A 17228-nucleotide genomic window follows, 5' to 3' on the forward strand; every position below is an offset into this window, starting at 1 on the left:
TTCTGGCAATATTTGCTGGTATGAAATTTTCAGCAGCTGTTATTTCATTGTCAAATCCTTGCTTTTATTGCTGCATAATATTTATTTCGTATTTTTTGCTGCATGTATGCACATTATATGTATGGATGGATGTTTGTACTTAGGTATGGATGGATATGTGTATGTATGTATGTTCTCTAGAACTCAGATAAGTGCTACATATACCTGCCATAAGTAATTATTTGTCCAAACCCAATGTATTCTAATGATTAAAGCTAATAAAGTGAGATACACATTCTAATAAGGTTTTTTAAGTACAAAAAAAAACAAACAAGAGTGAAGTAAAACGTAATACAAGGAACACATGAATTTTCAAATTGATTTTAAAATTATAAATACAGTGAGCTTCAATTCAAGTTGGTATTCATACAAAATCAAGAATGCTTTTAAAATGAAATGCCTTCAATTTGTTCACAAATAGGACTGTATTTTGTTGTGTGAAGATTTTTTTTGTTATTATTATTTTTTATTAAAGTGATACATCACACCCACTCATTGAATAGCGTGTCGACAGAAGCACTGCAGGATGCACTTTGCCCTGTGGCATTGCATTTTTATTATAAGCTATTTTGTTTCCTGCCTTGGCACTGGCACAGAAATCTTCTCCTACCTCGTCTTTGCTTTTAGTAATACATTCGTGTGTGTTTATTTGTAGTGTTGCATGCTCTTTTTTTATATCCTAACCACAAACAGTTAAGGTGTATTTGTTTATTTATGTAAATATGTACAGTATAACTAATCCAAAGTTATACCTTCTTGTGAAAGTGCTATTGTTTAGAAGGTGAGCTATGGACAGTTATCAACAGAGAAATACTCAAATTTCACATCTTCTCTGGCTATTGCCTCAGAACCATAATATACAAAGATCCTCAAAAAACAGTTCACATAAACTTGATGGCACACAGTGCCCTCTGTACGACATATACCTAGGCTTCCAGAAATGTATCTAGCTAATCAATGCAGTATCTGCATTTACTGAATATGTATTTCAGGCTTTTAAAATATATGGTAGTACACATACACACACACACACACACACACACACCTTACCAAGCTTTGGTTGTCTTGAGTTTATAAAGAAATATGTTGAACCAAGTTAATTTGGGTGGCTGTGAGGTAGTACATTTGTGAAGATTTTGATACAGAATACAAGAAGGGTAGACAATTGAACAGCAACTTGTTATGAGTATGAAATATTTGACCTATCTTAACTAATATTTTTTTGGTGGTGTTTAGATTCACTTTGAATATAATTTTCTGTTTCATTCTTCACATCATATGCAATCACCCCATTAATGTGGGCTCAGTAGAGCCTTTACAGACATGTCTAATCTCAGAGTTCATGTGATACATCAGTAAGACCATATTTGTTTTATATTCCATATTCTTTACATTTACTGGGACAGGGCCAAAATGTTGCAGGGGGAGGGGTCAATGGTTGCACTCTGGTGTACTCTGTGAACTTAGAAACTTGATGTGTTTTAGAGAGCTCTAAAGGCCACATGAGTGCTATAAATTTCTCAAAATACTCAAGGATTTGATGACTGAAACAGAACATGATACACAAAATGAATCTAAACAAGAATAAGAATACTGGTATTTATACCTATCCCAACTCTGAGAAAATGTGACCCTCTTCAATGTGTGTTATTATGTTAGCAGGATAGACTGAAACTTGGTTTTATGTCTAGAAAATTAAACTTTTTTTTCATACTCTATATATTGATTTTACAAAAACAGAATGTAGCAAAAGAGATTTCAGCTAATAGCAAAAACGTAATAAATCATGATCAGTGCCATTAGCTGCAAGGGCAATCAAAAGAAAAATGGATAAACTTTTAATAGCAGGGACGGTGCACCAAGGGACAGACAATCTCACTAATACAGCAGTCAAGTGACTATTTTAGTTGTGTGCCCTGGAAACTATTTTAAAAGTATGCCTCAAAGGCCAAGCCTTAATATTTGCTTCCATGGGTAGGGATATTTGTTTTTAAAGGAAATCTCTAACCAGGATTATCCTTTTGAGAAGAAGGAAAGATCCAAATGATCCTGTAGCTTTACATTTTGCCAAATCCGCCCATCCCGTCTCCTCATTACAATTTATGGGAATATAGAAGGTAACTGTTTCCACAAGGGGAGGTAATCTGGATAAAAAATTACTAAAGAGAGACATATTGGATTTATACTTTGGAGACTTTGAAACCAAAGGCTTAAACGATGAATTAGATTTTAAGCCTTTTTTTATAGTTATTTGAAGTATGATTTTTTTTTTCTATCCCTGTCTTATAATACTGTTATTTTGAATTTTCACTTAAAATACAAATCCTGTACAAAAGAAAATGTATACAATATAATTAAATTGAGAATTGTTTAATTGTGCAGATCTATTGATTAATTAGAAAATGAATTATTGATTAATGAGAAAAAGTAGAGATGGGAAACAATTTACTTATATTTAATGGTCAGTTGGGGAGTGTCCCAATTACCATTTTAAAAATATAGTATAAAATGCAGCTGTGTTTTGAATCACCTTAATTGTCTTGATAAAGGCTAAACACCAAAACGTTGATATATTTTCCCAAGGACTCTATGGGTCCTGGATTTGACATCAAGGATTTTAAATAATAAAGAACCACATTTTTTAAATGATTCTTCGTGTGCCCTCAGTTTTTTCTGATTTATATTTGCCTACGGGACACGGAATGAAAGTTTAAGCAGAGATGGTGATGCGCTGATTTACTATTGACTAATTTAAAGATTTGGGCTTTGCTTATCAGCAGCTCCCATAGATATTAGCGCTTGTTTAGCTCCTTTGTATTTCCAACATGAATTGTTTTGGTGAACTAAATGCAATTACTGATAAAAAGGTTAGACTTTTGCCTTCTCTGAAGAGGAAAGCAGACAGATGCTGGGTGAGAGTCCGGACGACACGCTAGAATCTTCTACAGTGATTTCTTTAATGGAAAAATTGAAAAAGACTGAAACGAGACTTCATTGGCATAGCATCACATTGAGTGAGCATTGGCGATCCAATGGTTGATTATTGAAGAAACAACTTCTGAGTGTAACAAAGTAAAAGTGTAAATTGATGTGCAAACTCAGAAATTGAAGTCTATGATTAGCCCAGAAATGCTGAAAAGAATGGAGGATAAATTACAGATTTTAATGGATCAATACACAGAAGAGATAAATAATGTGAAGATTCAGAAGTATAAGCGTGACATACAAGACTACAAAGATGATAGTTTACCACTGCCACTTTGACAAAACACAAGGACAACAGATAGAGCTTTTTTTTTAAAAAAAGACAATTTAATCCCTCCTCTAACATATCAAATGAATCTGACACCTCTTATGAAATGGATCGGAGCAGTCACAATAGTGATTTTTTAGACGGTGGTCAAGAAAGGAGAAGAATGAGAGGACCGTGGACACAAAAAAGGAACTGCAAACAAGGCATCAATGTCAACAGGACAGCAGACGCTTGACACACAGCCGATACAAGCTCCAGTGATTCACTTGTCAACAAAGCCTATAAGTGAGTCACAAATTTCTGTACTATCAACGGGACTTTCATTTGTACCATCTAGTAGAGTAAATGACTTTGAAACAAAAACTGACCGGTTTAAATTCTACAGATCATTGAAGTTAAGATATTGTTTTAAGGGTAATAGTAATTTTCAACCAAATGTAACTCTCTCTGATGGAAATCCCAGTTCAGAGTGATTCCATATCTAATAACCCTTGTAAACCAAAATCTACCTTTGTGCCGCCAGGTAATACTCATCCAGTTATTGAAACATATATTAGAGCAGTAGATCAAGCAGTTGATTAAACATTAATACAACAACCACACCCCTAGATTTAATCTGACCTTTCAAGAAAACCAGGCCCTCGCTGAACTACAAAAGGATATATCTATTATAATTAAATCAGCAGACAAGGGGGGAGCCATTGTAATACAGGACTATAGTGATTATAGAGTTGAAGTTTTAAGCCAATTGAACTGTACTGAATTCTGTAAATTACTTGGAAGCAATCCAACTGGTATAGTTATGGCTAAAGTCAAGGATAGTTTATCGACTGCTCTGAATAATAATTGGATAACTCAACGGGAATATAACTATTTGTTTAATGAGCATCCTGTTACCCCAGTTTTCTGTACATTGCCAAAAATCCATAAGAGGTTGGATAATCCACCAGTTCGTCCAATTGTAGGCGGAAATGGTTCTCTTTTGGAGCCAATTTCGATCTACACTGACTTTTTGATCAAATCTTATGTCACTATGTTACCCTCTTTTTTTAAAGATCCCTGCGATGTGATTTGTCATTTATGTGATGTTTTGATAGCTGATGAGATGCTTTTGGTTACTATGGATATTAATAGCTTGTATACCATATTCCACATTTGGATGGCCTTGAAGCACTGATGTATTTTCTCATCTTTATTATTATTATTATTTGTTTATTTAGCAGATGCCTTTATCCAAGGCGACTTACAGAGACTAAGGTGTGTGAACTATGCATCAGCTGCAGAGTCACTTACAACTACATCTCACCCGAAAGATGGAGCAGAAGGAGGTTAATTGACTTGCTCAGGGTCACACAATGAGTCAGTGGCTGAGGTGGGATTTGAACCGGGGACCTCCTGGTTACAAGCCCATTTCTTTAACCACTGGACCACCCAGCCTCGTTACCAACTGAGTTCATTTTAGAATTAGCTCAGTTGGTTTTAAACAATAACTTCTTTATGTTTGAAAACCAATATTACCTACAAGAAAAGGGGACTGCAATGGAGAGCTCAATGGCCCCAAATTATGCTAATCTTTATGTCGGTAAATTTGAAGCAGATTTTTATTTTTAATCCATATTGTGAGATGGTAACAGTACATTTTTTTTTCATTTGGAAGAGAAATGAACAACAGTTTCTAACAGTTTTCTACTTTTGTAAATTCTGTTAACCGTAATCTACAGTTCACAATGGAGTATAGTGGAGAGCAAGTACATTATTTAGAGATCTCGATTATAAAGGTTTCTCCGTTCTTAAATTGTTCCTTATAGAAAACTTATGGATCGAAATACTATTGGTTAATAGTCAACATCCGAAACATCTATAAACGAATCTTCCTGTTGGACAGTTTCTCCGGATTAAGAGGATCTGTACTTTAAATGCTCATTTTCAAAAACATGCTGGCATTTTGGCAGAGTTTTATGGCAAGGGGTTACACAGGACAGGTAGTCCAGAGAGCATGGGATAAGGCAGATTCTACAAATAGGGATGACTTATTACAACAAAAATTTAAGAACAAATCAGAACCTCCCGTCAACTAAATTTTCAGAGGGAGCTATGGAAATTAAAAACATAATGTTGAAGAAATGGTCTGTAGTTTCAAATGATACTCAAATCTCTGATTTTTTCAAACATTGTCTCTTTTAGACACACTAGGTAGACACAGTGCACATACGCAATCTGTTAAAACTTCTTTGGTAGAAGTCTAAAGGTTGTAATAGTGAGTGTACAGTTTCATGGAAAACAAAGCAGGTTAATCCTATGTAAGTAATAGTACTACAGATCTAGATACAATTACTATGGTAGAAGCATAACCATAAACAGTGTACATTGTCATTGATAGGTACAATGGGTCATTTTATTTAGCCCTTATTTATCTGACATTTACTTTATTATGTATTTTACTGACTTTTCAGAAGAGAGTGACTAGTATAGCCCAAGGCAATAGTATGTTTACTGCAATACAGGATACAATATGTCATCTCAAGTAAGACAAAGTTCTGATGTTGTTTATAGTGTGTGTGTTTATTTTATATATATATATATATATATATATATATATATATATATATATATATATATATATATATATATATATATATAATTATGACAATAAACCAGTATTGCTAATATTTGTTTAGTTTTTGTCCGTCATGTCCAATACCTTTTGAGGGGCCTGTGGATATGGATACAGCCTCCAGAATAACAAATGCAATCCATATCTTGTAAATATCATCAGTAACAGTAACTCAAATGAATCCACAGCTTGCAAATAACAAAACTGTTTTGATATTTCTTACAATACGGTAAGTCAAGAGCATATATAATTGGAAATGATTTGTTGTTTACAGTTTGCCTATTTTAAGCTTACATTAGAATGTATATCACACTTACTGTTCATTTTTACCATATCAGTAGGTTTGCATATCAATTATTTGATAAAACTACAGTAGGTAAAGACTTTCAGTAGCCCAATTAATTGCATAGGAATCTAATGAGGTGCCTAACATGTCTGTAGGTCACACTTTCTATACTTAACATTATTGTAAGAATTATAGGTAACAGACATCTCATCTTATTAAAATAAAACAAGTTGTCATTCCAATCAAGCCTGTTCTTTGATTGTGTCATACCATGATTTTAGGAATTGATGCTTGTTTTTAAAAAGCGTGTTTGCGTTTCCTTGTAATTTGCTTTATCAGTTTCACACTCGCTTGTTTTCAAGAGGTTGGAAGGAAGTTGTCAACCGTGGGGGTGGGTGGGGGGTGGGGTTACTGCAGTATTACATAAATAAAATGTTAGTATTTAAATTCCACCCAGGAGTAAGCAGGCTTTTATAAATAAAAGCTTGGAGGATAGAATATCTGAATGATGGTGAAAGATTGCTTTGATTATAATTTTCCCCAAAGAGTGTGATCAGACACTTCCTATGTACATTCATGTTTCAATGCCCAAGTATTTAATATATTTATTTGCAAGATGGATTTCGTATTTGGAGAATATAGCTGCCAACACTGTCAGTCCTTGTTTGCTTCATGTTTCACATCAAATCACAGCTTTCAGCAGCAGGCACTTTATTGACAAAATGAGCATAATAGTCAAATAAGATTAGATCACTTTTTTTATTTATTTATTTATTTTTACTGTCCAGATGATGTGATTATGCTAAGGGTTTCATAGTGGCACTTGTGTGCCATGTGTTTTTAAAGGTTCGTGTCTGTTTGGTAGTTGTTTATGTAACGTTGGTCCAAGGTTTGTGTTTTGCCAGATGAAGACAACATCGGAAAATAGATCAAGGATTTCAAAGACACTTTTAGAAATAAGTGCAAGGGAAAAGGCACATTTTCTGGGATTCAAACAATTTTAACAGTATAAAACTAGCGAGGAATTGCTCAGAATAAAAATGTTCCAGCTCCTTTAGCTGCAACTAAGCTGTCTCTTGCTGGTCTTATGCTATTAAAACGGTTTTTATTGATTTCTGAAAATCTGTCCATTGAAAGAAATCTGTATTCTTGGCCCTTTTTCACAAAGATTTAAAAGTTTATGTGACTAAAATACAGTTTTATATTCATGAGACCTGCTGTAGCATTTTAAAAAACATTTTCATGTGTTTATTTATAAATACATTTGAGAAAATGTCACAGTATGCAAACCTGACATAACATTTCACTGTCACAAATAGCTGAAGCTGTGAGGTGCATTTTTGAGTGTTGAACATGCACTGTTGGTCATCCGAAGAGCATTGACTGACAGTCGGATTGACTATTTGAGATTTACTATCAGGCTTTATTCCAAGACATACCAATTACTGTGAAAAAAGCTGGCATGGGAAAATTGTAGGCAACAGACATCTCACCTTAGTAAACTAAAACAACTTTTCATTCCAATCAAAGCCAACTGTTCCTTGATTGTGGACACTCAGGTCATACCATGATTTTAGCAATTGACGCTTGTTCGTATTTTAAAAAAGCATGTTTGCGTTTCCTTGTAATTTGCTTTATCAGTTTCACACTCGCTTGTTTTCAAGAGTTTGGACGGTAGTTATCAATACTATTATATCTGGAAAGCAATCACACAAGGAACTGGAAAACACTTAAAGAAAACATAACAAAATAATAATGTAAATGGCAAACAAAAACAATGTCTCCAATTGAGCTGTAGCGTTGATGACGTCCGAGAGACAGAACAATGGCAACTTTTGCATCACTAATTCAGTGTCCCTGTTTAAATCCTGTATCCTCACCCTCTTTGGACTGTGTTGCTTTGCTCCCCCGCTACCTTTAAAATAAATGAGTCCCTCCCTCCCTGTCGAAGGCTACAGCCAAGCATTACTCCTACCTTACATACGATCCCCTGGTTGATACCATAATCCTGTTGTGATGGGTTTGATACTTTAAAATGGCAGTTCTCTGTCTACTGTATAAGTCACAAATACAGAGTGTGGTACAGTAGTCTTTCTTAGCATAATAATTAACGCTAAAGGAAATACAACTGCCTTCAGGGTTAAATTATTGCATTAGGAGGAAGCCTGTTTAGAATTAACACAGTACAACATGACAATCAGTCCATTCAGCGCAGACCACATGGAGCTGGTCTCCGACTAGAGGTTTGAAAATGCTGTTGCCATATGGCTTTTATTACAGTAATAGACCTCTACATTGAGACTTGATTAAAATTCTACTTAAGATTATTAGACAGGAGAAGGAAAATAACATGTGTATCATTTCCAAACAAGACCAGTACTTGTTATTGATGTTTTCAGTGGGTCTCTGTTTTATTTATTTATATATCCAGTACGTTGAACATGCACTGCTGATCTTCTATATGTTATAACAAGAGAGTCATTTGTGCACTACAATGCTTAATATTGAAGAGGTGCTGACCAGTGTAAGGTAATTACATGCAGTAAAGGTAGAGTCAATTAATGTGAACCTGATGAAGACACGTTAGTGGCGAAACACTTTGTTTGTTTGTTTTACAGCCATGTTTTTAAAAAAATGAGTTTTTTGTTGAATAATACAAATGAGCAGGAGTCAAATATGTAATCCTTATGAAGCAAAATGGCGAGAGTGCGACCATGAATATCTCTACGGAAACTCTTTCGGTAAGCCATCAAAACTGAAAGTTTGGCTGAAAGAATTCTCAACTGGGGCCTCCCGAGTGGCGCATCCAGTAAAGGACCTCCTCGTGGAGTGCATGATTTGCCCTATAGTCTGGATGTCGATGGTTCGAGTCCAGGCTATTCCTTTATCGACCGAGGATGGGAGCTCCCACAGGGCAGCGCTCAGTTGGCCACTCGCTGCCCGGGGGGGGGGGGGGGGGGCTAGGTCGGCCAGGGTGTCCTCGGCTCACTGCGCACCAGCTACCATTGTGTTCTGGAGGGGCGCCTGCGGGCTTGCCTGTAAGCTGCCCAGGGCTGCGTTGTCCTCCGACGCTGTAGCTGGGTGGCTGTAAGAAGCGGGCTGGGTGGACAGCATGTGTTCGTCTTTACCCCTCCAGAGTCAGCGCAAGGGTGGTAGCGATGGGCTGAATCTAAAAATAATTGGACATTACTAAATTGGGGAGAAAACAATAAAAGTAATTGGCAACCACTAAATTAAAAAAAAAAAAAAATATATATATATATATATATATATATATATATATATATATATATATATATATATATATATATATAACTATAACATACATATAATATAATATATATGTATAACATATTTTCCAGTCATTACTTTAATGATTTTTTTTAAAACTGAATCGATTCTACTGTGGATGTTGATTTCTTAATGATTGGGAAAGTTTAGAAATCTGTAATGCATTTTAAATGGGCAGCTGGTTGTTTTCTGAAGACAGTCGTCAAAAAGAATCAAAGGGGTGTGTGGAATTAACCAGGGTTATTTTGAACCTAGCGAGAGTTAACATCAAGATTAAAAACTCTGAATATTATATTATTTTGTAGTTTTTAAAAAGTAAGAAGATTGCTTTTAATAGTTTTACTTTTCAATACAAGTCTGTTATTGAAGGTCCTTAGGTACAGAAATAATGAAACCTGTGAATTCAACTGAGTGTCTTCATTACAGTTTATTCTTGTCATCTCCCCTGTTCACAAAAGCCTGAAAAAAGTCTTCAGGTTTCACTTAATAATGATAGGTTTTCCAAATGCTCTGTGGAAGCTAATTAGGGGGTTATTTCTTCCTCTTCTGGCACAGAAATCAAACTATCTTACAGTACTAAAAAAAAGAACAACATTCTCTATTTTGCTTTAACAGCCAAAGAGTTTCAGCTGCAACAGTGAGGCTCTTGTTTCCTATTTTTTTTTTTTTTTTTTTGATCTCATTAAATGTAATGTTTTCAGTACACAGGTATTTTTGCCAAACATACTCATCAGGCATCTGGACAATAGGATTTCAAAGGGTTAGACATAGAACTATCATTGGGCGCTTCACTAAAATCCCAATAAGGAGTATGCATAAGTAGTATGGGTTGGCTTCTACAATGATCTGGGAAAGGATTTCAAAGAAAAAGGTCCAAAGTAAAGCCTACGTACCTATAGAAGATTAGTATATTTTGTACTAAAGGCAATGTATTCACTACTATACCAGTGTTTTTTCGAATACAGGAGACCTAAATCATTCACAAAACTAACAACAGTTTCACAAATATCAAATGTATAAATAACCCATAAAAACTGGCTTTATTAGTATTCTTTTAAGACATTTTTGGTCTTTGAATATTTCCATTTCCCTACAATGATGTAGTGTAGTCGGACCATGTGACTTGCAGCACAGGTACCAGGATGCAGCAGTGTCTTTTGAAATATGTGTTTGTTGTAAATTAACAGAAAACAAACAATAACAAAAAAGATAATGATAAAACAAATAGAAAAAATAAAGCCAACTAGAGGTAAACAATCTTAAAATACTGGTTAACCGTCCTTTATATATGTGCCGTTCAATATAGTTGAGGTAACATTGGGTACATCTCTCGGCCCTGCTGTTTCCTCTAGAAAAGTCATGACATTATTCCTTACTTGATTTAGTTGTTTAATAGTTTCAGCAGAACAGTTCAGTGAAAATGAACAAGGCACCGCTCTGTCCCACCGAGCATGTAATCCTCATTGCAACACACTGATAATAAGATTGATGCTGACTTGCGTTGAGCAAGTTGTTGAGTTTCACCTCTGCACCTCTGTGGTGATTCGCTACTGCAATGAAAATGTTCTGAAAGTAGTGGCAATTACATAGGCCTACACAGTACATACTGTTATCATTAGAGCAGTAGGTTATTAGGTGTCATGCTTGCACATCTTGCATATGCAAAACCAATTAAAAAAAAGATCCTTTTGCCATTTTTCTTTACAGATGGTCCTCGTCCACTACAGAAGGAAATCATATCCCTGCGAGCTTTTATGCTGTTGTTTTTAAAACAACTTATATTAAAGGTAATGCTGCAGATCATTGTTTATTTCTGCCTCAATGATTAATAGAAAGAAGTTGCTTTTATTCCAGCTTCATTGGATGTCTTTTTTTTTGTTTGTTTGCTGTTTTTAAAATGCCTGTTTCTCTGATCGCTTGCTAACTGCTTTTCCCATTTTGAAAAGTATTGGTGACCTGAGGTAAAGGGAGATGATGTGCATTTATATAGAGAAATGTAAAGAAACCTAAATACCAATCACATGTAAGTGCTGAGTAACTAGGAAAGGATAGTTTAAAATGAAGATGTACATCTGCATGTGGTACACCAGGGAGTCCAGTAATTTATTAAAGTCATTGAATAATTGATAGAAATGAAACATGAGCTCATCAGAAACCAGCAATTTCTGTTATTGTATCAATTAAAAAGAAAAATTACATTCTTTTGTCAGATGTGGCTATAGAAATATATATAGTGCTATAATATTACTCATTACTTACTTAATGTTCCTGCAAATGGTGACCCCATATCAGTTTTAAAAGTCTTACACTGATACTGTTCCCCCTAGTTCGTATTGTATATAATCACACTCTCATTTCTTAGATTCCAAATCGTTACACTTCTTCAGTGTTGGTTCTTGTTATTGTTTTCAGGATCGTGGTGTTAAGGAAGATGAACTGCAAAGTATTCTGAACTACTTGTTGACAATGCATGAGGTAAGTCCTTCACATAATCTAACTAGTGGAATTTCTTCATGCTAGCATTACTGTCTTCAATTGCTACACAAAAAGTAAGTAGTTTCAAATGTATTTTTGTTTTATCCCATGCCTTCTATATTCTAGGTTCTATTGAGCTTATATGGATTTATTATTATGTTTCTTTATAACGTTTTTTTTATTTTTTATTTTACCTCTTTAAAATTGTATAGGACTGAATAGACAGTACCATTCCATTTTCTATCAAAATAACTTTTCAACTTGACTGGTCCCACATGCTCACTTTTCTGTATATGTAGAGTTGGTGAGGCCAGCAGAGCTTGAAAGGTCACGTTCTAACATGGTTTTAATGGAATGAGGAAGTTCAGTGCTAGGCAGTTAGAATTCTCCAGACAAGCTCAAAGTAAGTTTGGTACATATTGAGAAAAGTGATAAGTCAGTCAGTATTGGAGCATCTGAACCCAGCACTCTCTGGTAAAATATCATGCGAAGTCAAAGGAAAGGTGGAACAAAGAAATGACATGTGATGCTTCATGCACTTTAATGTGATAACAAAAACAATTAGCTTCTGTGACAGGAATCTCTTTAAAAACAGATCATTGATCTCAATGGTGCTTCTCAGGTAAAATAAACTAAATTAGAATCACATGCAGGAAATGTTTATCAAACTTTAATTCTGGTACAATCAAGCCTCATGATTCCCATGATATCTCAGCCCTTATCTCGAATACGATAATATTTGGGGCCCATGACTTTGATCATCAAGACTTACTCATTGACGCAATTTTAATTATGATACTGCTGTTCTTATGGGGGGATTATTAGTGCTATAATTACTTCCGCGGCATAACATGCTCAAAACTGTTGTCACAAGGAACTGGCAGAACAGGAAATAAGTAGATATTGTCTTGACTGCACGTGCACGGATTTCAGATTTTAAAGGGAGAGTTTGTCGATTCTCTTTTCTGTCAGGGTTAGATAAAATTTTCTATCATTGCTTAGATAAAATCTTAAAAACTATTAAATTACAGAATGTCGACAGAACACCATTAGGTTTAAGCTTTTTTTAATGTAAAAATTAAAATGTTGGTATTCTGTAATCTTGGTATAACTGAATTCTCAATGAACCATCCCTTTAAAATGTGCAATTTGTGGATGCCCAATCTACCCAATGTCTACTTATTTTCCAGTCTATCAGTTTCCTGTGACACCGTCAGTTTGTCTATCACAGTTGTTGATTTTTTGGTTATTTGGCACTTTTTAAAAGAACAGCATTAGGACAGCAGTGCCACAATTAAAATGGAATCCCAGGTTTGGTACTACATTTAAGTGCAGCTGTGCTTTTATTATAGCGCTTGTTCCAGACATTACAGTAATTCAATGCTAATTTTTTTTTTTTCTTGCTTCAGTATATGTAGTCTACATTTGCATGCGCTTGTGATTTGAGATGTCAAGTTAATTAAATGCACCATTTTTAAATATCTTGTAGAAGAATGCAGTACAGTATTAATGAGGTAATTCTCCTGTCGCTTCTTCATTGTCTGCAGGATGAAAATATCCACGATGTTCTCCAGCTGCTTGTCGCTCTTATGTCAGAGCATCCAGCATCCATGATACCTGCCTTTGATCAGAGAAATGGAATACGGTGAGATCATTTGCACTGTGAAATTGCATAATAATCAGTTTTCCTTTCAACAATTATTTGTGTTTTTCAGGAACATTTGTCTTATTACTGTAAATCCCTTTTTATTTGCATGTTTAATAGTGCAGTTGCAATGCACTACACAAGCAAGCGTCTTAATACTGCAAAAAGAGACACGCTTGTTTGCAAAGACGTTATTGAGCTTTTAACCTTATTTCACTGCAAGGGTCACACAACACTGCCAGTCACACACGTAAACGATTCATCCAGACTAATGCACCATGAACATCCACACTTGTAGAAGCACCTACACATATACCGAATACTAATGTCAAATCACAATTTTACCCAAACCATTAACTTAATCCTAACCTAAAGCCACTATCAGATTGCTAAATTGCTATTCAGTCTCTCAGCGGGATGATTGAAATAATGTTTTTTATACAAAAGGTAATATTCAGAGTGTGAAAGCTTCCAAAATGCAACCTGCACCTGTTGCACATGCCATCAGTTTAATTTAATAACTATAATTGAATTGAAATATATTTTATACTGAACACTATTCTTGGTAAATGGTTGAGAATGGTGGCACAAGTATAAACTTATTTTGTACCTTCAGGGTCATCTACAAGTTGCTGGCCTCCAAGAGTGAAAGCATCAGAGTTCAAGCCCTCAAAGTCCTGGGCTATTTCCTTAAGCACCTGGGTCATAAGTAAGTACATCATTCATTATGGTTCCTACTTACCTGCGCAAAGCCTTCACTCTTCATCAATAAAAGTCTAGGAAAGTGTGTTAAATATGGTCATGAATATCAAACTAGAGGGAAACCTTGATATTAAAGGCAGCTGCACACCAGACACGATGCGATCTTTTATCGGCGACAAGATACTTTCGCAGCAACATGACCATACACACCTGAACGACACAGATGTGATGCTACACATTTGAAAACTGCCAGATCTAAAAAACTAGTCAAAATTGCTATTGACAAAACTATAATCAAGACTGGTACATATTCATCAATATATATGGCAATAAATCATACCATATTATCTTTCATCTCTGTATCTTTATAAAGCTTTGGGTATTTTTCAGCGGCAAGTATTATTTTTTGGATACTGCTTCACTCTGGTAGACAGTATTTCATTACAAAATGTAACACAGCCTGTAAAACTGGCGACAATCCTATAGGTATTGCTGCAAAACTTCTATATTCATGCCACAATTTTTGACAAAGATAGTTTCTCAATTGCTGTTATGTTTAAATTCAATGTGCAATACTCATGCTGCTTTGAATAAATATGAACATGGCACCTTCTGTTGACTGGTCAACTATAACCAGGCAGATCTGCTCTAAGCTCAAAAAGGTTATTTTGATGTTTCTGCGAGTATGTAATTGCTTTAGAGAGTGTTTTTGTCACAGCGTGTGTGCTTTTTAAAGCTTGTTGCCATGGTCAGATGTTTATTACTACTCTCATCATCTATGGTTTAAAATTGACAGATTTTCTTGTATATTTCATGAGAAAATGGCATTCTCATAGCCTGAAATAGGAAGCTATCTTTGTTGCATGAAGTTTCTTCCTTTGTGTGCATTGCAATCTGTTTGACATTCATGTGCTGTGCTGCAGTTCTCTGATATAATACAAAATAATGCTGTGAGGATTTTTTTGCCATTTGCTGGTGTTTATAAATTTTATCATAACAAGGTTTTCTAACTCCAAAACAGAAACATTGTACTTAATATTACTTACTGAAAATCTATTGATGCAAATGTCTGGTTTTTAAAATATTCAATAAATTCTAAACTGTTGAAGAAAGTAAACTCAATTTAAAGATATTTAGACCATTATATATATATATATATATAATATATATATAAAAAAAATTCATACTTCATAACGCACCCTGATGCGTCTGTAAATGTCACCTTGACCATGCGATTTGTTTTACCTTTTTTAATTGTTAACACTTCCTTTTCAGTCATAATTGTCATGTCACTCAATTTTTCAGAAGGAAGGTGGAGATCATGCATACACACAGTCTCTTCACCCTTCTCGGGGAACGGCTAATGCTTCACACCAATACTGTGACCGTGACAACGTACAACACACTGTATGAGGTAGGAGTGCACAAGGAAAGACATTTGCTTTGACATGACTGAAGTGTATTGTGAGCCACAACTGCGTCAAAACAAGTTTTTATCGTAGGTTCCAGATGGGTTCAATTTTAGCCTTAAAACTGCTTTCTGGACTGAAATATTGTTTTAAGTAAACTATCTTTGAATGAATAAGATAAACAAATGTTATCTTGAACAATACAGTTGGTTCTATTTAAATATTATAGTGCCGGTTAGACCCTTAAGAAGAGCTGTGCGTTTATCAAGGTTATGAGCCAACGTCTCTCACAGTGCCTGTTAACAAAAAAAAAAAAAAAGTCTGTAAAATATAGAAAATGCAAGGAAGATTTTAGATCTACCACTGTCAAGGGCACAATGTATCCAGTATAACTACCACAGATGTTTTCAGCCCAAAACCGTTAGTTAATCTGTAAAAATCTAAACAAAAATATGCCATTTTCCTAAAATGCTAGATGATTTATTGCATTGCATAATGAGCTACTTATGCCACATTGTTATTGCACTTTTTTTCTGAAAGGAATAAACATGAATAACAGTTTTAAAATAAGAAATAACATAAGACTATTTACAAACCACTAACTGGTGACTTTATTGGTTCGCTTTCTCTTTGTGCTAATGAAGATCTGAAGTGGAGAATGTAGGGGGGGAGGTGGGGTGTTTCAGGGTGCAGTCAACCTGGTTTTAAACATTAATATAATATGTACAATAAGTTGGACACTTTGGCCCTGTTCAATTGCAGTGACGTAATACCGGTACGTAATGTTTCTATGCTTTAGATTCTGACTGAACAAGTGTGCACTCAAGTAGTGCATAAGCCACATCCAGAACCAGACTCAACTGTAAAAATTCAGAATCCAAGTAAGTACGCCCAAAATGCAACTATATGGTTCAGCACTACCACACTAGGTTTTGAAAATGTGACTTGTTCCAGTATTAATTTAGCCATACATGGATTGTTTTTAGCCCTCCTGGTCTGAATGCTTATGTCATAGTTTAAATATTCTATTCTTGTTAACCATTGTCAAACATTTTATGCTTTTTACAGGTCATTTGCATGAAATAGTGTGATTAAAAATAAATAAATAAAAAAAAAACATTTCTATGGTACTGTTTCCAGTGATTCTTAAGGTGGTGGCAACGTTACTGAAAAATTCAACGCCAAGCGCAGATCTCATGGAAGTCCGTCGTCTGTTTTTGTCTGATATGATAAAGCTATTTAGTAACAGCCGAGAGAACAGACGGTAAGCAAATCCAATTTAATTACCTTTTTTTTATTTGAGAAAAGCCTTCCATGCAATGACAATTGCCTTCATGAATATAAATAGTATCAAAACCCATTTGTAGCATTGTTATTCTTTAACGCTGTTTTTAAATTAACTGGTAGCAAAATATTAACAGAAAACATATTTCAAAATTTCTTGTCTTCAACCCAGTTAGGGCTATAGACTCAGTATTACATTTCAGCGTATATCAGTGAGGGAAACTTTATCT

The 17228-nt window shown here is 34.9% G+C and overlaps 1 protein-coding gene across 27 annotated transcripts in view; it reads left to right on the forward strand.

Annotated features, from left to right (window-relative positions):
- The window catches only part of LOC117405087 (neurobeachin), a 349257-nt gene that overhangs the window by 128706 nt on the left and 203323 nt on the right, over positions 1-17228 (forward strand). For all 27 annotated transcript variants that reach the window (XM_059031199.1, XM_059031208.1, XM_059031201.1 and 24 more), the window contains exons 14-20: positions 11191-11270; positions 11896-11958; positions 13506-13603; positions 14220-14312; positions 15611-15719; positions 16514-16595; positions 16855-16978. In XM_059031199.1, the coding sequence (XP_058887182.1) occupies positions 11191-11270; positions 11896-11958; positions 13506-13603; positions 14220-14312; positions 15611-15719; positions 16514-16595; positions 16855-16978 (649 nt within the window). The remainder of the gene's footprint in view (positions 1-11190; positions 11271-11895; positions 11959-13505; positions 13604-14219; positions 14313-15610; positions 15720-16513; positions 16596-16854; positions 16979-17228) is intronic.

The sequence above is a fragment of the Acipenser ruthenus genome, chromosome 9 (genome assembly GCF_902713425.1).
Source record: "Acipenser ruthenus chromosome 9, fAciRut3.2 maternal haplotype, whole genome shotgun sequence".
NCBI lineage: Eukaryota > Metazoa > Chordata > Actinopteri > Acipenseriformes > Acipenseridae > Acipenser > Acipenser ruthenus.